This window comes from Vombatus ursinus, unplaced genomic scaffold (genome assembly GCF_900497805.2).
Source record: "Vombatus ursinus unplaced genomic scaffold, bare-nosed wombat genome assembly UNPS02014848.1, whole genome shotgun sequence".
Taxonomy (NCBI): Eukaryota; Metazoa; Chordata; class Mammalia; order Diprotodontia; family Vombatidae; genus Vombatus; species Vombatus ursinus.
In genome coordinates, this window is record NW_020954626.1 from 9,802,609 (window position 1) to 9,826,553 (window position 23,945).

Sequence of the window (23,945 nt, forward strand, 5' to 3'; positions counted from 1 at the left end):
GAAAGAAATGGAGGATGACTTATGGCTATGAGTCCTTTACAGATACTTTTCCAAGTTTTGTTGATGTCTTTTGTTTTTATCTTGTAGTCATTTCTGGATACTCTCCACCCTGACTCCCTTCCCCCTAAAATTGAGGCTTCTCTGGTAGCAAACAAAAAACAAAACAGCAAAGCAAAACCAACTGACCCAGTGACTCTGTTAGTACATGTAACATTGCTTACACATAGCACCCCATTTCTCTACTGAAAAGAGTAAGGGACTCATCTCTGGGGCCAAGATTTATCAGGACAATTACTCAGTATTGGCTTCATTTTGGGATTCATTTTGTTTAGATTGCTGTAGTCATTACAGTGGCAGTGAGGAATGACATAATTTCTCGTTTCAGATCTTACATACTATGAGTCTAAGCTATTCTCTTTGATTTTGTATTTGTGTGATTAAATGCTCTAAAATTTATTTTTTAATGAGTGTTTTGGAAGTTTCTAATTTTCCCAATCTTTCTAGGTCATTTCCAATCTTGATTCTATCCTCCAAAATGCTCGTCAGCTTGATGTTACTGCACACTGATCCTTCTATTAGACATTCATTGAACAGATATCTATTAAGCTGTTGTGTCTGCAGAGCTTATAGATGTGTTGGGGGAGAAAATGTGTGTACATAGGAATAGCTACAGAGAAAAAGCACAGAATTTAGTACAAAGTGAGTGGAACAAACAGGAGTAGTTGTGGTGGCCATTGGACCCCTGGACATATAGGGATTCAAAGTCTCCTTAAATTCCCCATGCTGCAACGTTCATGGATGTGATGAGGTCATGCCAAGGAACAGGACAGAAGAATCATTACTACTGAATTTCTTAAATCCTAACTGAATATTCTCTGTCCCTGGCTCTCTCTCTCTCTCTCTCTCTCTCTCAGTGTCTGGGGGAACTCTAAAACCACAGGGAGCAGGTCTCCAGTGGTATAGAAAAATGTCCTCCCAAGGAGTTCTACAGTGGTAAAACCATATTTGGTCAAAAAAAAAAAGAAAAGAAAATGAGTGATTTTGTAGGGAGAATGGTCCTACTCCCTACAGTCCTTTAAATCAGGAAACCTCTCCAGCTCAAAATGAAAGACACTTCTAGGAGGAGTCCCTCCGTAAGAAGTGAATCACACATTACCAAAATAAACATTTTGGGTCTTTGTCAATGAGGAGGAAGTTGAGGGGCAGAGCTCCACCTCATTTCAAATCCCTGAACTAGGCTGTCTCCATACTTCCTCATCTCCCTAGCCTATGAGGACAGATAAACTCACACTCATTTCCATTATAGTATGGCTTCTAATGTGTCTCCCAAGCCAAACCTTCTATGTGGACTCTCCTCATTCTTCCTCACTCAACTGCTTCTCCTTGACCATCTAAATAGTTCTCAAAATCCACTTGCTGACATCAAGTTAATTTCTTCCTGATCCCATTTGTTGGACAATAACTCTTGTCAGCCTCCACCACTCAAAGATACACATGAATAGTTTTCTGTGCCCTTCTTTATACAATTGTATTGGTGTCTCTGTGTTGTTGTTTTCCTGTCAGACTGACCCCTGGATTACCTCCAATTTACCCTATATATGTTTTATATGTACATAGATGTTTGCCTGTTGTCTCTCCTATTAGACTGTGTTCTCCTTGAAGGAAAGGACAGGAAGTTTCTGCCTTTTTTATTCCTAGCACTTAGCACAGTGTCTGGCATACAGTAAGTGCTTAACAAATGCTTGTTGACTTGATTCGACTTATTTGGAGAGCATAGGCAGCTAGGTGGCATAGTGAATAGAGCACCAGGCCTGAAGTCAGGAATATTCACCTTCCTGAGTTCAAATCTGGTCTCATCGAAACTCACTAGCTGTGTGACCCTGGGAAAATCACATAACCCTGTTTGTTTCAGTTTCCTTATCTGTAAAATGAGCTGGAGAAAGAAATGGCAAACCATTCCAGCATCTTTGCCAAGAAAACTCCAAATAGGGTCACAAACAGTCAGACACAACTGAAACCACTGAACAACAATTTGGGGAGCACCTAGAGGGCAGTGCCTGAGTCTTTAAAAAAAATTATATCTTTTGTTTTTGTATCATCTTCATTTTCTTTTTTTAGAAATTTATTTTATTCTGAACTTAAGAAAAAAAGCATTTCCATAACATAGTAGAATAGAAAAAAAGATGATTGCACATGAAACTGCAAATCTATTATGTATAACTTGCTATTCCTTCTAAGTATATAATAAAGGTTTAATATAACATTTTTTTTTCCTTTTTTTCTTCCCTCCCTATGCCCCTGCCCTAGTGATGGCTACCATTAGACACACATATGTGTATATGTATACACATATGTGTATGTGTACATGTAAAACCATTCTATACATCTATTTATCAGTTCTTTCTCTTTCTTTTCTTCTATATTCCCCTCTATTCCCTTACCCAGTCATTTATTTTAACAAAGAATTATAAAAGCATAAAAAAGCAGTTTACCAAAACTAAGCAACATATCAGCCATGTTCAACAGTCTATGCCATATCTCATATGTAGAGTATCCCACTTCTGCAAAGAAGGGAGAGAGGTACATTCTCCTGTCTCCTCTTTGCAGGCAACTGGGTTCAGTTTTTATTTTGTTTTATGTTATTCTTTCCATTTACACTGTTAGAATTGTCATGTAGACTATTTTCCTGGTTCTGTTTACTTCAATTTGTATCAATTCATGCAAGTCTTCCCAAAGTTTTTCCTATTCTTCATTTCTCATAGCACAGTAATGTCCATTACATTCACTCACCAGAACTTGTTTATCTATTCCCCAATCAATTGGCATCATACTTTGTTTTGGGTACATTGTTACTACAATATATGCCACTATGAATATATATTTAGTGTACACTTCCTTTGCCTTTTATTCTGACACAAACAATCCAGTTTACCTGCTTTTTGTTCTTTTTCTCACCAGGTCCTTGGATGTGGTTCTGTGGCCCAAGCTGTCCTTAGCCGAGGGGCTGCGGGTGGAACTGTGACCACAAATATTGGTTTTTCTGCGGCTGTTGCAATGGCTGTTTATGTGACAGGAGGCATCTCTGGTAATTTTCCTTGTGTTTCTCCTCTCCAATCATTGCTTTCTTCCACTCCCCATGGACTACCATTGAGAATAAGGATGTTTTAGTATGAGAATAATAATAATAATAAATAATGATAATAATAATAATAATAGCTAACATTTATATAGCCCACGTGCTGGGCCCGGTGCTAAGTGCATTGCAATTATTATCTCATTTGATCTTCACAACAACCCTGTAAGATAGGTGCTTTTGTTGTTGAGTCATTTCAGTAGTGTCCAACTCTTTGTGAGCCCATTTGGGGTTTTCTTGGCAAAGATTTTGGAGTAGTTTGCCATTTTCTTCTCCAATTTATTTAACACAGCTAGTAAGTATCTGAGGCTGGATTTGAACTCAGGTCTTCCAGATTCCAGGCCCAGTGTTCTATCCACTGTATCACCTAGCTACCAAAATTTTAAAAAATCTGTTATCTAAAAAAAAATCATAAAAATAACTCCATGAATCCAGCTCACCATATGCAAGTGGCAGAGTCTTCACCTGCAATATCCCATTGAAGCCTAGATCTGGTTCAAGCCTTCTTCCCTGGAAGAGAGGATAAATCTGAACCAAAATGATGTTGATTCCATTAAGAACTATCCTGGGAGGTACAGTACAACCAGATGACCTTTAGATAATTAGGATAATTATGAGTTTTACTTTAAATGTTCTGATTAACTTAATAGAAAAGGGAGGAGCTCAGTTAGCCAGAGAATTGTTGACTTTCTTGATCCCTTCTCTTTCCAGAACTTCTGCCCTGCTAATCTTCAAATCTGTACAACCTCCATCATCCACCTTCTTTATTCCCTCCCTTGTGACAGTGAGTTTTGGTTTGTTTTTTTTTGACAAAGGCCATTGCTAATTAAGTGCATTTGAAATTTGGACTTTCTTAACTTCATCTGGGTCTATACTACTGTTGGATAATCCTCTTATTTAGACCTGCACAACCTGTGGCCATGAGCCCATAGGCACATCAAAGGATTTTGGGAGGCCCGCAAAAAATGTAGAGAATGTTTTCTTCTACGTTTTTTGTGGGCTGCTCAAAATCCTTTGGCATGCCACAAGCAGGCTGTGGGCCACAGGGTGTGCAGGCCTGCTTTTATTAATCTTTTATTGACTTCTTATCAAATCTGTTAGTAACCATTCCAAACCTCTTTAACTCAAATCCCCAAATCTTCCTTCTACCTTCCCTCCACTTTCTCATTAAATGACCTCATTTCCTACTTTACAGAAAAGATGGCATCTATCCAAAGTGAACTCCCTCAGCTTCTAACCTGCACACGAAAAATTTTGCCTTTTCCTTCCCTCAGAGGATGATGTGGCCTTCCTCCTCACCAAGACTAACCCTCCATCTGTGCCCTTAATGGCCATTCACTCTCATCCCCTCTGGTGCTTTGCTCTGTTAAACATTCCCACTCCCTCTTTTTCCTTCAAACTCTTTCTGTCTGTTGGCTTCTTCCTTTCAACTGGTACTCATATTTAGGCTTCTTCATCAAAAAAGAAAAAAATTCCATAAACTTTCTTTGACCCTCCTATCCTCTAAAACTATCTTCCTATTTTTCTATTCCTTTCTTCACTACCAAACTACACTGATTGTCTCCATTTTCTCTACCATTCCGTCACTTCTTAACCTCTTGAAATATGGCTTTCCCCCTCACCAGTCTACTAAATCTGATGTTTACAAGGTCACCAATGTTCATTTCTTTACCCTCAAATCCTTTTTTATGTCCTAATTTTCTTCTTTACTTTTCAGTAGGTTTCGACACTATTGGAACACCTGCTTACTTGAAATTCTCTCCTCCTTTCAATCCCATGACACCACCTGGCCCTGGTCATGTCTACCTCTTCTGACTCTCCTTTTCTGTCTCTCTTCAAGACTTCTCTTCCTCCTCCTCCCACTCCTATGTGTTCAGTCTCTAAGACTCTATTTTCTCTTCTTTTTTCACTACATTCTTCCACTTGGCAACCTTATCTACTCTAATAACTTCAATTATCACCTCTGCATGAGCTACTACAATATTTATGCCTTGACTACTTAGTTAAAATTCAGCTGAATATTAGATACTAATATCTAATGCCTAATATCTAGTAATCTGTATGATGACATACTGCAAACTCAATCTATCCAAAGCTGAACTAATCATCATCATCATCATCCCCAAATATTCCCTCCCCCTAAACGTTCCTATGTCTATTGATGGTGACATCACTTTTCCAGTCAACCAAGCTTGAAATCTGGAAGATATCTTTGATTCTTCCCTCCTTTTCATTCTCATATCCAAGAAGTTGACAAGACCTATGAATTATACTCCTACAATGTCTTTCCCCTCTGTTCCTTCTTTTCTATTTCTATAGGGTATAGTGAGAGAAACACTAGCCCTAGAATCAAGAGACCAGTTTTTGATTTCTGGCTTTGTCATTTTTTAGTTGTGTGTGACTTGGGTAAGTCACTTAAACACTCTGAGCCCCAGTTTACTTATTTGTAAAATGAGAGGATTGGAACAGCTTGTATCTAAGGTCCATTCCAGCTTAAACCTTTTAGGCCTAATTCAGGTCCTCTTTGCCTTTTGCAAAAACTACAGCAGTAGTCTACACTTTAGTCTCTCTTTTCTCCAAACCATCCTCCACACTGATACCAATACAATCTTCCTAATTTACGTGTGCCACCATTTAGGATAGCTGTTGCTGTTAGGACCACTGAGAGTTATAGTGGTGGGAGCTATCCAGTTGAGAGGGATTCAGAGGAAGCTAGAGAGCCAGAGGTCAGGACCTGCTTGGGTGAAAATAAAAGCACACACATGCTTGCAGAATGTTGAGCGTAGCAAACTGAGGGAAATCTTTGCTGTACTTGATTCTCTCTTAGCCACATTCCTAAAGCTTGACTCCAAACAATGCTTGTCACTAGCTCCGTCAGAGTTGACTGGTCTTGGATATGACAGTACTTCCAATATCACCTTCAGCTTCATGATTGGAATCTTAGCTACCAACCTTGACTTCATTGAATAAAACTTTTCAGCCTAGTGGCAGTTAGGTGGCACAGTGGATAGAGTGCTGGGCCTAAAGTCAGAAAGACCTGAGTTCAAATTTAGCCTCAGATGCTTAATTAGCTGTGTGAACCTGGGCAAGTCACTTGATCGCTATATGCCTCAGTTTCCTCAACTGTAAAATGGGGAGAATAACAGCACCTGTCTCAAAGAGTTGTTGTGAGGATCAAGTGAGATAATAATTGTAAAGCACTTAACCCTGTGCCTGGCACATAGTAGGTATCTAATAAGTACTTGCTTCCTTTCTTTCCTGATCTTTATTTGCAAGAGTATTGTTCCCTACTCCCTCAAATTGTGAAGACTTTAACCACTGCCACAGAACCTACTCACCTCACAAAAGGACAGCATCAGGAGAAGCAGTAAATATGGGGATGATCATAATACTCTCACTCTCAAAAACCCTCAGTAGCTCCTCCTGCTTAATGAATAAAATGCAAATACCTTTGTTTGTCTGTCATTCAAGGCCCTTTCCCAAGGTTAACAGATACTGCTCCCTACTGTGCTATACTGGATATCCTGTCCATTCCAGTCTCCCTATCTTTGACCACATTGTCTGCCATGCCTCAACGTTTCCACCAAAACCTTTCCTTTCTTCCAAGGTTCAGCTCAGGTGCTATCACTTCCATGAAGCCTTCTTAAATAATTATAAGTGATTTCTTCCTCTTCAAAACTCTCACATATTCTCTTTGAATTTCTATACAACTTTCATGTTACAGGTTGAATTACAGTCAATTATTGTATTTCAGATGATTATATCTCCCTATTAGATAGCATCCTCCTTGAGAACTGGGATTATATGTTGCTTCATCTTTATTTCCTCACCATCAAGCATAGTACACTGCACATAAGAGCTGTTTAATAAATAATTGTTGAGTTATATTGAATTCAATTGAATTCAAAGCCCATCAGAGTGAATTTGAACTTGATGTAGTCATTCAGAGGCCCTCCAGGACACCTAGGGCTATACTTAGTGCCTGGCACATAGTAAGCGCTTAATAAAGGCTTGTTGACTGACTAGATTCTTGACATGCTTCCAGGGTACCTGATTGCCAACCTGAACTAAACTGGCATACATAGCCAATCAGGCCATACTCCCAAAGCCCCGCAAACATGGAGCTGTATCACTATTAGAGGCTCCCTGGTATTCTAAACTGTTCTTCTCACTCTTCACTTCTCCAAGGAAGAAGGCCCTATTTCCTCTCTGTTGGGACTCAGAAAAAGTATGGCCTACCTTGGAAAGAAAGCAATGCAGGAAAGGTCATCTAACTTTGGCTCTGTTTCTGAGCTGTGTTGTTTTCTGTGGCGAGTGGCTGGTGTTGAATAAACTCTCCTTTGTGTAAGGCAAGATTCACTTGCCATAGAGGATCGCCATTAGTGCAGTCTTGTCTAGTAATGATTTTTCCTGTATGGATGCTAAAGAGGGATTGATTATAACTCCCTGAGGGTCTCTTCAGTCTGGGCAAGCTAGTAAAGAAATTCACTGGGCCTGGAACTAAATATCTCAGGTCCTTGGAGCTCTTTAATCCTGTGATTCTAGGAGTCCACGGTAAGTTTTCTGGGTTTGAGTTACACTGATTAATTCAGGGAGTATGTTCTATAGAATATGACCAGTATTTTAACTCACACATTACCTTGTTTCAAACACAATTCACAGGCATCAGGTACAGCAAGATGGTAATGATTTTATGGATAATTTTCAGTAGCCATCAATATTCTAGGCAAAACTGCAAAACAGGGAGAATTGGTGCCTTCTTATCTTCCTTTCTCCACCTTTCATGGCCTGGTTTTTCCTTTCCCTACCAGACTTTTGGTACTCTCATTCTGCTTTTTGATTTTTTAAAACTCCCTACCCTTCTTGGAAGTAGCTCCTGCTCCCAAATTACCTGTTTCTTCCTCCTCCTCCCCAAGAGACCTTTCTCATGCCCATTCCCCACCTCCATCCCATCTTCAGCAAAATTATTTTCTATAATTCGAATGTATTTTTAGACAATATGATTAAAGAAATTTGGCATTAAAGTGACCAAAAGGATTAACCCTGGCAAAGATGTTTGCATTTTAAAAGATACATTTTTTTTTTTACCCATATGAATTCCAATTAGTGGATGTTTTGGAGAGAGATTTTTGAACTGAAGAGAATTCTTAATGCCCTTTGCCCACTCTGGGCCTCTGGCCACCTGGGCCTTATTAAGAGCAGTAGTGAGGGGCAACCAGGGCGGCTGGGTGGTGCCATGGATTAGGTGTTGGACTTGAAATCAGGATGACCTGTGATTGAATCCTGACTTATAGACACCTACTAGCTGTGTGGCCATGAATGAATAAGTGCCTTAATTTCCAGCAGCCTCGGGTTCCTCATGAGTAAAATGAGGATAATGATAGCACCCACTTCACAGGGTTGTTGGTGAGGGTCAAATAAGATAATATATGCAAATTGCTTTGCAAACCTGAAAGTAGTGTGTAAATGTTAGCTGCTGTTCTCTACCGTTTTTGCTTAGTAGGGCAAAAGAGAACAATAAGAATGAAAAGTTGAGGGCCTTCTTGTCTTGGGAGTTTCCATCTCCTTTTCTACCTCCTGCCACCCTTATTCTCCATCCAAGGCACTTGCCTCATGATAAATGAAGTTCAATTGTATTTACAAGGTTTCAGAACCTGTGCTTGAGAATAATGTAGATTTAATTAATGCTCTTAGTGGACACAAAGTCTTAGAATTTTGAACTATTCAAGAATTCACCTGTGATTTCTTCTAGTAGCCCAAATGTAAATGGCCAACTCTCCAAGGTGGTTCTCCCTCCCAGTGCCTAATCTAATACAGGAAAAAAGAAGTCATTGTTCTTGGTGGCAACTTCCCTCTTCCTCTGGTCTTGGCTTAGGAAGAAATGATGGTCACTGCCATGATGCCCAAGTCCTTTGACCCTGTGGTTCTCTTGGCTCTTCTCCCAGACCTTCTGGGAAAGGAGAGATGGCAGCAACTCAAATGGAGATGAGCAACATTTTTTTCTGACTCCACTCTAATCCTTCCTCTATTCTTGATTGCTAAACATATCCAAAAATGGGAGAAATAAACCATGAGATATAACATGAACTTGGGGTGGGGAGGTAATAATCCTAGCAAAAGGAAGACAAGGATGTTTCCATTACCTGTTTTTCTGTTTCTGAGGTCCTCTAAGTGCTTGAGTACACAAGGTGATGATGTAATTCCAGTAAATATATAAATAGGACACAAAGTCCATTTCCAAATCCTTGGCAAGGAAAAACAGGTTGCTTTTGATCAGTGTTTTGTAGAAGAGTAGGATGTGTGTAATATTTTCTTGTCCCTTTACAATCCTTTAGGATGGTATCCCTTCCCCAAAGTAACTAGAGACATCCCTTTCACACTTAACTACTGTGCAGTCAACTTACCAATTCAAAGCATTTCTGAGTACTAGTTCTGAGATTAATAACATAACAAAATAAAAGTGACACTAGGTCAGACCCATAGTCTAAATAACTCAAAAATCAATTTCTGAAAGTGATACCAATGGACAGAAACATAAAGTCATAAAATCGTAGATTTTGAATTGGAAGGGAATTTTGAGTACACTTCCTTTCATTTTACAGATGGGAGCTAAGATATAGAAAGGTTACATAACTTACCCAGGATTACAGAGATAGTAAGTAGAAGAACTGGGACTTGAACCCAGGTCCTCTGACTTCAAATCCAATAGACTTTCCCACTGTACTGCACGGTTTCAGTCTGGTAATGCAAAAAGAACTGGATTTGGAGTCCAAGGAACCAGGTTTGAATCATGGCTTTATACTCACTACCTGTATGACTGTGGGTATGTCATTATCCTCTCCAAATTTCATCTTCTTCATCTGTAAAATGAAGAGGTTGGGTTAGATGATCTCAGAAGTTCTTTCATTCTCTAGATTTTAGTATCTAAGTATCAGAAGGGACCATAGATGTCATCTTCAAGAGACGAAGGATATGACTCAAAATAACCTTAGCTTCTGTGAATGCCCCATTATGAATTAGTCACTAATGAATTTATCTAAACTATTCTTCAACTTATTTAATGTTTCTGACTCTTGAAAGAATGCATTTGCTACTCTCTATTTAAAGTTGTACTTCCTTTTATTTGTTCCTCATTTAAATTTTACAGGATACCCTTTAGTTCTGGTTGTGAGATCTCCCATATATATGAAGTTATCCCATATTTTGTTAGCTTCTCCCACTTTCAACTATGTCCAGAGGCATAATGGATCATGTTTAAACCTAATCAAACACTTGCCAGTGACTCTTTTTGGCATACAGTTCCCCACTTTCTTGTCCTCCTAGGTTCTTAATTTTTTTTTCTTCCTACATTCTGAATGAATACTTAACAAATTCCCTAAACTGAAATCTCTTCTAAATATGGATTATGTTCCCCAGGGGAAAATATGTGTTCATTAGGGACATGAATGCCATAAGCTCAAAGATGATTCTTGCTATTTTTCTGTACAGTAAAAATGAGAATTCTTGTGATAAGAATAAAAAAGGGATGGAGCTGGTTACTGACTGTACAGATGCAAAGACATCCGGGAAAGTAAATGATAGACTCCACAGAGCAAAAACCATGCCTGAGGTCTTGACCAGACAGGAACACAGAAGACATGGAGAAATCTCTGTCTAGCCCAAGGTTACAAGAAAGTCCTAATAATTATTTTTAATATAAGGGAAACATGTTTAGGCAGAGTGGAGAACAACTTTTTCATATGCTACAGGAAACAAGCTGAATTTCAGTTTCCTGAACTATATAAAGGTGCGTTTTTCAGGAACAATTCACTTGGAAGTGTCCTCTCTTTACAATCTCAAAGTTGCTTTTATTATCTTCATAATGGAAGTGGGGAAGTTGCTGGACTTTGGTTTTAATCAAATACATACACTGGTCTTTTTTCCCCCTCCATCATGATAATTTCTGATGATCTAAAAGTGACATTTACTCACTTTGGGGTTTTTATTCTATAGACTGCCAGTAGATCTAACAGATTATTCATTTTGAGAAACAGAGTAGGAGAGTTTGAAGTTTGACACAATTTTTATTTCTACTACTTAGCTAGTTAGATTTTAGATAATTTTTTTTCTATCTCTATTCTGACCCTCCCTCTCATGACTCACGCTCCAACATTTGATATTCCATGCAGGTGGTCACGTTAACCCAGCAGTATCCTTTGCTATGTGTCTCTATGGACGGATGAAATGGTTCAAATTCCCTTTCTATGTAGGCGCCCAGTTCCTGGGGGCTTTTCTAGGGGCTGCAGCCCTCTTTGGAGTTTACCATGGTGAGTTGGCCACTTGGGTTGGGAGGATAAGGGAAAGGGACTAAATTTGAGTAAAAATTATTTTGAAGATTGTAGTGAGGATAAGGAGATAGTGGGAGAATTCACCAGATGTAATAATAAGATCTGGGAAAGGGAATAGTCCTCGGAAGACAGGAGTGTCCAAGAAAAAGGGAACACTATCATTATTAGGTCAAATTTATTAAGTCTCCAAAGGAACTTAATGTTATGTTAAAGACAGAGAATAATAATAATGATAATTTACATGTGTACAGTGCTCTAAGAGATCTAACATGTGAGGGGAAGAATGTCAATAAAGCAATGATATTTTTCAGGAGTTTCTATTTCCATTGTGTTTTCCCATTTGGTTGGGGGAGGGGAGGTGGGTCAGTGGAACCAGTTAATTTGAATGGCTTTGGGGAAGAAAACTTGGAAAAGAGAAGGTCAGCAAAACAAAGGTGGAATGGAAAGCTGTCCCCTTCTCTGGTACAGGTCCTCAGTTCTTTCTACAAGACTGTTAGTATTGCTGAGTAAAACTACTGATGAGAACACAGGATTGAAGGTCAACAAAACTTGGGATTGTAATTGGGACAGTCATTAACTCACTGTGTTAAGAAAACTATGGAATATCTCTAAGTTTCAGTTTCCTCGTCTCTAAATGAGGCTTATAGATGATAACCGCTAAAGTACCTTCAAGCACTAATATTTTGAGTCAATGAAATTGAATCCTAAAACATTCTTCTAATCTGGTCCAAAGTGAGAATCATTATATTTCAGCTTCTCCAAAGTATTTAAGGAGATGGCAGCCACTAGGAAATAGTTCATGGGATCAGTCAGTCAATTAATATTTATTAATATTACACTGTGCTAAGCCCTGGAGATACAAAGAAAAGTAAGAACAATCTCTCCTTTCAAGAAGTTTACAATCTAATGGAGAAGATAACATGCAAACAACTTTGTACAAACAAGCTATATACAGGATAAATTGGAGATAGTCAACAGAGGGAAGGCACTAGAATTAAGAGGGTGAGGGAGGTGTTTGGGAAAGGCTTCCTAGATCATAGATTTAGGGCTAGAAAATTCTGGCAAAATTATTCGACTGTGGTCACACACCTACTTAATGGCAGAGCTGGGATTTGAACTCAGGTCTTCTAAATTCAAACTCAGCATACATTTCCTGCTGCAAATGGTATTTGGGAAGGGGAAAATTCTGGAACTGAAAATTCAGGGTCTCACCACTCAGAGGTAAAGTCATCTTCAATAGGAGAATTGAAAAATAAGCCAGATCTGAAATGTGGGCTAGGCTCTGCCGCTAGCCAATCCCAGTCACGACTACCCAGATCCCCTTTCTCACTCTGTGATGAGATAACGTGATGGAATGGGAAAACAACAAGAACAATAACAACAACACTGGATTTGAAATCAGAGGAGACCTGACTTCTAGCTAGCATGCCACTAGCCAGTTGCATGATATTGGTTTATCTCTCCAGATTGCTTACATTTGAGAGGTACAAGGATGTACTGGTAAATTTTTAACAAACAGCTCTCCAAAAACACAAGACTTACGTTTAAATTTAATCTGTTATTAACATGTCCTCCATCACTTTCTCAAGTCTAGAGTCCGGTGGGGGGGTGGAGGGAGGTGTCTCTGTAAACTACAACCCAAGGGCCAAAAAGAAGACATTCTAAGCGGTAGGCGGTACAAAAACAATCAGCCAGCCAGATTGGGCCTTCAGGCCATTGTTTGCTGATCCTTGGTATCAATAATCAATAAAACAATAAATCAAGCCCTGTTTTGTAGCTTTGCCAGTTTCCCAAGTGTAAATGTTCACCCTGAAAATTTAACAATCAGTTTTTCCGAGCCAGTGGCAGCACTCCTCTAATGGAGAATGATAGGATTTAGAGTTTGAAGGGTTTCTAACAATTAGCTGGCCCAGTCCCTTCATTTTAGGATCATACCTGCAGGGTTAGAACCAATCCCCCATTTTGCAGGAAACGTGAGTCCAAAGAAGTTAAACAGCTAGTAAAGGGACAGGAGCAAGATTCACTTCCAGGTCCTCCAACTCCAGAACCAATTCACTTTCTACTGTACCATTCTTCCTCTCTACAAAAGAAGAAACTGAGGCTGGGAAAGGTGGCTTGCCCAAGATCATATGGGTGGTAAAAAGCTGAACTGGGATGTAAACTCAGGTTTCTCTGACTTTGGTTCCAGTGCTCTTTCTTCTATATGATGAAGCCTTCTGGTTAGACTAAAAGTTAGTTATTTACCTCCCTAAAACTTTTAGATTCTAAACTCTTTTATGTCAGGCATTTCTCATCCTATATCCATTCTGAAACTCCAGATGCACCCAACTATATTCTAAATCCTAAGGCAGCTGTAGGCACCATTGAAATCTCCATGGAGTTTTTGTTTGGGGCACACACAGTTCCATGGGGTCTATCTTGCTCACAGGACAATTCTGAAATTTCAGAGGAAAAGTGCGTAGATTCCAAGATCTCTCTAGACCAGTAAGTGACTCAGGCCTACAGTGGTCCAGCTGAAGTAAATGAGGGCTGTCTGTTCCCCTCCCTGATGCTAACCAAAATCTTGGAGATGATCCTGAAGAGTTGAGATTTGGCATTTTTGATGACCATCATCATCCAAAATTGGGAGAAAGTTAAGGTAGCAATAAGTCTTACCTAAATGTTTAAGCAATGTGTTGTTTTCTCTATGTCCTGTTTTTCTCCCCCTTTATGCTTCCCAAAAGAATACTAATAAACAAGGGCTTTGTTTTTTTTATAGATGCACTTAGGTCCTTTGCTGAGGGAAAACTGATCGTCACAGGAGAAAATGCAACAGCCCATATTTTTGCAACATATCCAGCTAAATACCTGACTGTAGCAAATGAATTTGCAGACCAAGTAAGTTCGTATGCAAGGTGAACTAGATGGGGGTGGATATGGTAGCAGAATGGTCATGAAACAGGATTAGTCAATCAGAAAATAAAAGCTGAGTCTTCCAAATGAGGGTGGATGAACATGGCCCAACCTATCCTGCTAAATGTACATATTAATTTTTAAAAAATTAGTTATTTACTACTAAACCTCTAAGAATGCTCATGGACTTCAACACACACACATACATACACAATTTCCAAGGTATCCAGACATTCAAACATTCAAACTATGCTCCAAAATTTATCGCATTTCCTTTCTTCACTAAAGGTGAGATAAGGTAGAAGGAGGGAGAGAATTTGGAACTAAAAATAAAGATTAAAAATAAAATAATAAAATATGTCCATTATATTATCACTTTAAATTGGTTGTCAGCATCTTAACCATGTAGGCAATTGAACAAAAAAGCATCACTATTCTACTATACTACTGGTCATTTTCTAGCAGTTTAAAGATCTACACTGACATCTCAAGGGATAATATTACATTTTTACTAGGGCCCAAGGAGCATTTTCTGAATTTTTTTTCATCTTGAAGAGAGGAATTATCCCCTATCTTGTCTCTGGGATAGCTACAGAGTGAGTTCACAATAGATGTTTAGAGAAAAGGTTCAAATGAGATAACATGTAAACCGCCTTGCAAACCTTAAAGAGATATATAAATGTTACCTATTAATGATAATTATTACAAATAATAAGTAACTGATAAAGATAAAAAGGGTAATGGAATTAGTTAAATAGTCAAAGCTGGGCTTCAAAGAGACCTCCAGTTGCCAGGGAAGAAAAGGTCTGGGATATAAGTAGAAACTGATCGAACTAGGAAGAAATTACTGATTTTTCTGTAGCTGAGGAGAAAACTATAGCCAGGAATATGACTTAGGTAGATTGACAGTGGTACTTGAAACCAACTAACATCAAAGATAAGAGTGTGGAACCTGCAGCCTCGAGGCCACATATGGCCCTCTAGGTCCTCAAGTGTGGCCCTTTTACTAAATCCAAATTTCACAGAACAAATACCCTTAATAAAAGGATTAGACTGTCTTAGATTCTAAGACTTCTCCAAAGCTAGACTCTATCATTCTATATGCTGTTAGTGGTCTGCCTATATGCAATTTATAGAAATCATCACATTTGAAGAACTCAGGGTGAAGAACAAGGAAAAATTTTTTTGGACATGGCCAATGCATAAATTTGTTTTGCTTGACTATGCATATTTGTTACAAATGTTTCATTTTTCTCCCCCCCCCAATGTTAAGGAGGGAAGTAAAAGGGAGAAAAAATAGATTTTCTTCGTTAATTAAAGAATAGAATTATGTTTTTTTAAAAAATCACCAAACTTAAAGTAGCTTGTGAAACTTAAGAAAAATTGGGGCTGCACTTGTCATGAAGAAATATAAAGGAATGTCTACATTCCTGAGGCCACAGCCACAGGAAGGAGCCCCAAGCAATTAGATGGAAACAAAAGAAGTTTTAAAAAAAATCCTTCCTCTAGGCTCTAGGCTTGTCCAGGAACCATTCAAGAAAGTTCAACGATTGCCCTACTTTAAAGATCTCCAGAGAAAGAGATTCTATAACTTCTATTCTGGTCTCCCATGATCCTCCTAGTCAAGAAAATTTCCCTTAAATTCCTCCTATTGTATTTTGTATCTGTTTCAAGGTGTAATTGAATTGATAGCCCCATTTATGCAGGGATAAGACAGCATTTTTCCAATAAAGTTGCTAGATGTTTTCCCCACAAGACCCATTAGAAACAAGAAACTCAGCCTGTCCATGTTTGCTAAGCTAAGACATGAATTCCATAACTATCCCTTTGGCAGAGCACGCCATAGTGGACAATTAGAAGTTACATCATAAAGAATTCACATGATACCTGTTCTTAAGGATTTCACAGACTACTGAAAGAGAACAAAACTAAGTGGCATGTGTTCAGCAAAAATATTTGCATATAAGTATAATACGTTATCAAAGTATATTGGAGGATAGAGTGGGGCAGGATGGCGGAGGCTCTCTGGGGAAAGCCAAAGAGGTGGATCTTAAGCTGTTATCTGAGGTAGGGAAAGGATGCTTCAAGGTGATTAGGAGAGCAATGATTTCATGTATTAAAAAGTAAAGACCCATTAACAGGAAGGAGGGACGTCATGAGAAGACGGAGAAGCTGAGGGTGCGTAATGGGAGATAAAATTATTGTTAGGGTGGGGCCAGCCAGTAGAAAACTTAGTCATTTTCAGCCAGAGGTACATGTGCCTACAGACCTGTATAAACTAACAGCTTTCTGTACAAGAAATGTTTTACTTCTCGGATTATAAGGAAAGGTTGCAGGCATTAAAGGCTTTAGGGGTTTCAATAGGAACATATATAGGTACTGGGGTGGGTGAAAGATACAATGATCCTTGGTGAATGGTTCTGTTTGCCAGTGAATTCCACCCCCCCCCCATTTCTTCACATGAAGGGTGTGGGGGATTTCTTACGAGGATTTTCCCTTTAGAAGAAATAGGAGACCTACTGGATCTGTTTCCATCTAAGGCAAAAGATGATAAGGCCTATTTATTTACTTTCACCAGTTGGACTTGCCCTGGCAAGGATATGATTTTTCTTTCTCAGGATTTGAGCCAAGAACTACCCACCAGAGCCACTGTAACACCATGAAAATGGGGGAAATCCATCAGTTTTTTAATCCTTCCCTGTGGTTCAGGATTATCTCCCGTCCTCAACAGAAAACACTACCCTCCAGGGATATGACTGACATCCAGGACCAGAACATGGTCCTTTCTTGTATTATAATCTCCCTCAGAGATGTCCATTCTTTGGTCTTTCCCAGTAACAAGAAGTGCTGAAGGCAACATTAAGGCTAACCCAGAGAGGGTTTGCACTTTGCCAAAAAAATCAAGAGAAGTTGCAGTCCTGGTCTTACGTGTGCACATTTCCCTTAACAGAATATAAACTCTCTGAGGTCAGGGATCATTTAATTTTTGTCTTTATATCCCTAGTGCCTAGAGTCAGGATCAGATAGCATTGATCACCAGTGCCTGACAGATAGAAGGTAAACTTAATAAGAATTTGTTGACTGACTAATTCATTCAAAGAGTTGCCTCTTTGACGGACACCCTCAATTTTTCTCTTCTGAAATCATTCAAGATTTCATTGATTCACAACCCCAAAGAAGGCCACCCAGAGGGCCTGGCATCCAGGGTATTTTCCTGACCTTCTGATCAAATTAAGTATAGTCCTGGTTAGCTGTTTTTAGTCACTCTAGTGAAATTCATCCAGAGCCCCAGTGTCCAGAAAAGTTCACACAAAGTACTTTCCTCTCATTCAGAAATTGGAATCTTCAAGGTCCAGTCTCAAGGGTCAATGATAATTGAAATGATTGCAAGAGGCAGTAGTTCGGGGGCTCGGGAGAGCAGTCATTGGAGATGCATGAAGAATCTCTGCCCAGGAGTGTTCTAAAATTAAAATCCCCAGTCTTGGCCAAATGAAACATCTGTTCTCCAAAACTACAGCATTAGATTTCTTCTCTTAGTAAGCCCCAATTTCTTAGCCCTAAGACCACTGGGGAGGCCACAGATCTAACTCACTGATGCATTCTTCTCCCTTTCCAGGTGATGTCTTCCGCATTCCTTCTCTTGGTTGTCTTTGCCGTTTTTGATGAGAAAAACTGGAGGGTCCCTAAGGGCCTAGAACCCGTTGTTCTTAGCCTACTGATCTTTGTCCTTACTTCCTCATTGGGAATGAATAGCGGTTGTGCCATGAATCCAGCTAGAGACCTGGGTCCCAGAATATTCACAGCTCTGGCAGGGTGGGGGCTTGAAGTCTTCACGTAAGTGACCTTAGATGGAATTGTTAAAGAACTCTTTATGCCCCATGGAGGGCTCTTGATTGGTGATAAGGGAACATTAAGGGGATAGCATTTAGGAGGAATTATACACATGTATCTTCTCACTGATGAAAGAGTACGGGTTTGTTTGTTTTTTTGTTTGTTTGTTTTGTTTTGTTTTAGTACTGGTACGGGGAAACTTCCAATGAAGAAACCTCCTGACAATGTAGCTAAGGAACTGCTCTGCTACTTGCAGTCTTAGTTGCCTGGTGCACTGAGAGGTTAAGTGATTTGCCCAGGATCATACAACCAGTATATCAGTGGCAGGATTTGAACCCAGGCCTTCCTGACTCTGAGGCCAGTTCTTTAACTACTATGCTACACTGCTTCTCAAAAGACTTTGATTTTTATGTTGAGGAAAAATCTGTTGCTGGGATATATGTAGAGAATGATTTGTCCCACACAGAGATAACTTGTACTAAGCTTGATAAATTTCTATGTTAAATGACCAAATTTTTTATTATTATTACTAATTAAAGCATTTAGTTCAGTGCCTGGAACATAGTAGACACTATATAAATGCTAGCTATTATGATATGATGATGATGATGATGATGATGATGTCTGGCACAGTGCCTGGTACAGAGTAGGTGCCATAAATGCTTGTTCCCCACCCATTCCCACCCCTAAATGATAGGATTCAGAGATTTGGGAACCTTCGCCCACAGTGAAGTGCTGGACCTCACCTCCCACCAGCTGTGTGGACACAGGCAAGTTGCTTCAACTCCCTAAGGCTTAGTTTCTCATCCATAAATTGGGGATAACAATACCATATCTGACATGAGTTGCTGTGACAACTGAAATGAGATAATCTACGTAGGAGTTCCTTGCAATCTTTAAAGAGCTACAGAAATGTTAGTCACAATTGTTGCTCTTTCTCCTTTTCTCAGGATGACCCAAGGGAATACTGGACTAACTATTGGCCAATATCCTACAGGCTCCCTCCCTCCCATAGGAATGTATGCCTCATCTACTTCCAAAGTTCCAAACCATCCCCCCCACCCCTCTCCTCAATCAGTCACAGCCAGTTTCAAGAGAGCGCCCTATCCTTCCAGGAGCAAACTCGTCCTAAGCCTAAGAGACGGTAAAAACACCAAAGCAAGTTCTGGCTTGTTGTTTTCTGCGGAGAGGATAGAACTTGAGTTCCTGAATTCTCACGTGGGCATACACACACATGCGCACACAGATACACACACATACACAACACACACAATTATTAGCTTTATCTTTCTAAGCAGGATGGGAGGCTGGGTTGGCCTTGATCTGAGGCAAAGAACCAAGGCTTTGCAACCAATTGATAAAAGTCTGTACACAGAACAAGAGTAGATCATAAGGCCTTCAACAAAACATTGAAAACTGTGGGCGACTACCCGTGTGACAAGAAGGGACGAGAGAATTAATAGGAACTGTGCATGAGACAGAGTGACCACTGATCATAGGGCAGAGTCTATCTTGTCCTGGTTCTATACTCCCTGCTTAGTGTGGTCAGACAAAGGTTGGCCATTGTGGACTGGTAGCTTGAGAGTGGTAGATTTCTCCAGGTGCCAGGTGCACTTAACCATAAATGTAGAGTTGAGTTTTCTAGTGAGCCTTTCCCCTCCTGTCATGGGATAACCTCACCCTTCTGCAGCACTAATTCGTTGGCAGTAGGCTTAGTAGAAGGCATAGATTTTCACAGGGTCATGAACTCGTGCCAGGGACCAGTTTAGATCCTTAGCCAGCCTGGCAGCTTCTACTCAGCCATGTGTTCTTGTTTCCTCAATTTGGAGCTGCTGCCAGGGTGGGGAACCTGCAGCCTCAAGGCCGTATGTGGCCCTCAGGGTCCTCAAGTGCCGCTCTTCGACTGAATCCAAACTTCACAGAACAAATCCCCTTAATAAAAGGATTTGTTCAGTAAAACTTAGCCTCAGTCAAAAGGCTGTACCCAATGACCCTGGGGCCTTGGGGCCAGAGGTTCCCTACCCCATGACCCTTGTGATATTCTTATTATTTCTTCATGTGCAGCTGTACCTTATTTCTTCAGTCCCAGAGTAAGCCACAGGCTTTGGGTCTACTAGGGACAGATAGAACAATGGCACTTTGTCACTTGCCTCAAAGAACCCAACAGAGTTGGAGAAAAAAAAATTTTAACTTTACTTTGCAATAATAGTGACATCTGGTGGCTGCTTGATCCAATATCAGGTTCCCTTTCAGAAAAAAAAAAGAAAAACAACCTTAAATATAGGACTTAACCATATTAGAATCAGACAGAATCTTGATCTAATCCAATCCTTTCATTTTAAACATGGACAATAAAGGCCCAGAGAGGTTAGAGAGTTTGCCCACAGAACCAAGACTGGGGAAAACAAGGTAGATAGGAGATCACGCAGAATACAACACAAAGGAGTTTGGTTTTTTTGCAAAAAATATCTGCAAACTAATACTTGCCATTAATGTCTGCACTATTAATTTTTGTTGATGTCAACAGTAACAACATGGTTGTTGATTGATGTATGATTCAATTCAACAAGCACTAAACACATTATGTATCAGACACTAAGATTAATGCTGAGTGTATCGAGATAAAAACAGAATAGACCATACTTGAGTTTATTATCTACTAATTATCTAGATTACATTGTAATAGAGTACACATTTTTAACAAAGAAAATTCCACTCTCTGCAGTATAGATTTATATGGTGCTAATTAGGTCTCCATGTGTTGTGGGCTCAAGCTTCCACTGGACAGAAATATCCAGGGGGCATGGTTTTCCAATGTAGTGGGTTAGGGAGCAATTTTTTAACTTTGCCCATGTAGAACACACAAAGATTCTACCCTGCTTACCCCAGATCATTTAGTTAGTTAGTAACAGTATTAGGTACTAGAATCTAGTTTGTCTTGACTTCCAATAATACAAAGCTCTTGCCCATCTTATTTTCCTTTTCAGTACCCTTTTATGTGTTGCCTTCCCTCATCAGAAAGTATCAACATCATCATCATTGTTATTATTATTATATTTTTATTTATATTCCTGATACCTAACACAGTACCTCACACATAGTAAGTGCTTAATAAATACTTCATCTAGCTTCCTAACTTTGGCCAGATAAACTACCCCCTCTCTAGAGAATATGGTGAGAAATCACTGCCAATTTCAGCTGCCATAATGTGGAATCAAGGATACTCTAACATCCCAAATTAATTTTTAAACACTTAGGTGTGAAAGATACGTGGAACAAATTCTATCAGAAAGCGTGTGTGACCTCAAAAATGAACAGTGGTTTACTATGTACTTTGTACCTAATGAATGCTTAATAATATTTTTATTTTATTATATATTTATTCCAAATATTTTATAATTTTTTTCAATCATTAATTTGATTTGCACACTCAAGTAAGTCCAGCAGACATTTCTGAAGTAGATTTAAGGAACCATGCTAGGCCCTTGAATAGAAAGACAAAATTTTAATAGCAGTCCAGGCCCTCAAAAAGCTTACACTTCACATATTTCTAATTTGATGTTAATATACTCAGGAATCAAAATCTTACGAAAGTGAATGTTGAAAACTAAAAATGTGTGTGTGTGTGTGTGTGTGTGTGTGTGTGTATACACACACACACACACATATATATATGGATTAGTTATCATATTATATATATACATATACATATATACATACATACATACGTACATATATATATATATGTAAAGATTAGTTAGTTTCCCCTGAATGAACTACCCAGGCTGCATCTAAGGCTCCTCAGCCTTAAGTACAGGTCCTATTGTTTGTTTGCTACTCACCCACATGTGGGTTAGTTTGATTGGAAATCAATTCAACAGGGCGCTGGTCCTGACAGCCTGGGAAATCCCTACCTCACTATTTCTTTAGGGCATATTCACTGCCCTCACCTATTCTCTTCCCCTAACTCTGGAAAAATGACAAAAGAAACTGAATGCATATACAGTAGTGGTCCATAGGTAGTCAGCTTTTGATGGGTAGAAAGGCAGAGAAAAATGAGTTATCCAAACTAAACATGAATTGTGATGTGAATTTCTTGTTTGCATTTCAGAGCTGGCAGTTACTTCTGGTGGATCCCAGTCGTGGGGCCTTTCGTTGGTGGCGCTTTGGGAGGCTTCATCTATATTTACGGCATTGAAATCCACCACACAGACCCAGACGCAGCGGAAAAGACAGAAGAAGCGGAGGAGAAAAATGAACTTAGTGTGATAATGTAATGATGTGCCCCACCCTGGGTTGTGCAGTGGATTACAGCCAAGGGTCTATAACTGTGTCTATTCACTAAAAGTACAAATTTGATAAAGTTGTAAGACTGAAAGCTAGGGGAAAATCCATTTACTTGTGCTGGGCCCAATGGGATACATAACTCCACTGAAAAGCAGTAGGACTAAGCAAGAAGTTGGGATGGAGCGGCTACCATTGGCTCTGCAGGTTGGGTGTTCCACTAGGAGAGCACTTGAGAGGGAATCTTCTAATGGAGCAGAATTTTTCCCCTTACCCTTGTGGTTTCATCCTTGTGATGTTGGTCCTTTGGTGTAGGATGCTTGATTACTGACACACTCACCTGGATTTATCCCAGCTGCATTATCTATAAAGAAATATTTCATTCAGTGCCATCATGCACCAGACCTTTTATCATGTGAGTCCCAAAGACTATTTTCTGAGTACCAAGGTATATATTCAAAGACTTACAGTTGACTCAGTTAACTTATCTCTGACTGGAAGCTTATAGAATTTAAGGTTCTAACTAGTTGTCAACTCTGCTGCTATAACACATTCACTGGTGAAATCATGCATCCTAGAAATGGTTTTGCAAAAAAAAACAAAAAACAAAAAACAAAACACAAGAAAACAAACAAACTGAAAATGTCTTTCAAAAGAAAATATAAAATATGCTCCAGGTCTTTTAAATCAGCCACAAAAAAAAAAATCGCTGGCCCATGTATCCATGTCTTTAATAAATCAGAGGAAGAATGAATAGGAATCAAGACTTTGATATGCTGCAAGAAATTACTATCTTCCACCTCTCTTTTCTATTCCCAATGTGTTGGTTTCCCATGATGCTCTATATCTGTTGAAGGTGCTCTCAGACACTATCAATCCAGAGCCACCAGATTTTTATAAGCCAATTGAGCAATCAATGGCTGTACCATGGTTCGGATTAAGTGCTTGTTTACTCCTGGTCTGCTTTTCAAGAAGGCTAAATACAATGGACTGACCTCTTTTCTGGTCAGCATTTTGTCTTATAAAGATTTGGTAGGCAGTTGTGTTTTGCACACCATCTAATATAGAAAAGAGTACCCGAGAAAGAAGATAATGCCACTGGATACTACTGTGGGGGTTGTATAAATTTTGGAGGCCCAAAAGGGATTTTTTTGAATATTTGAAATTGGGTTAATTTGAATATTTGAAAATTGGGTTAATCTCCTTTAGAGCGGTGGTATCAAACTCAAATAGAATATGGATCCCTGCAGACCACATAATGTCTTTTAAAAAACACAAATTAACATCATCTATGTTTTATTGTATTTTTATTTATTTTGTTGAACATTTCCCAATTACATTTTAAACTCATTCAGGCCGTACAGAGGAGTTTTGCAGCCCAATGCCCACTAGTCTGACGCCTCTTTAGATGGCAGGAATTCTTATACAATCTCCTAAAAATGTGACAGGACCTATTTCACTTTCTCTGAGTCCTTTAG

General features: G+C 39.3%; 1 protein-coding gene across 1 annotated transcript in view; it reads left to right on the forward strand.

The window, feature by feature from the left end:
• Positions 1–22,878, forward strand: part of AQP9 (aquaporin 9) — a 64,205-nt gene extending 41,327 nt beyond the window's left edge. Inside the window, exons 2-6 of the mRNA XM_027840846.1 lie at positions 2,959–3,085; positions 11,302–11,439; positions 14,219–14,337; positions 17,969–18,186; positions 22,295–22,878. Of these exons, the coding sequence (XP_027696647.1) occupies positions 2,959–3,085; positions 11,302–11,439; positions 14,219–14,337; positions 17,969–18,186; positions 22,295–22,460 (768 nt within the window). The 3' untranslated portion in view covers positions 22,461–22,878. The remainder of the gene's footprint in view (positions 1–2,958; positions 3,086–11,301; positions 11,440–14,218; positions 14,338–17,968; positions 18,187–22,294) is intronic.
• Positions 22,879–23,945: the final 1,067 nt, after the last annotated feature.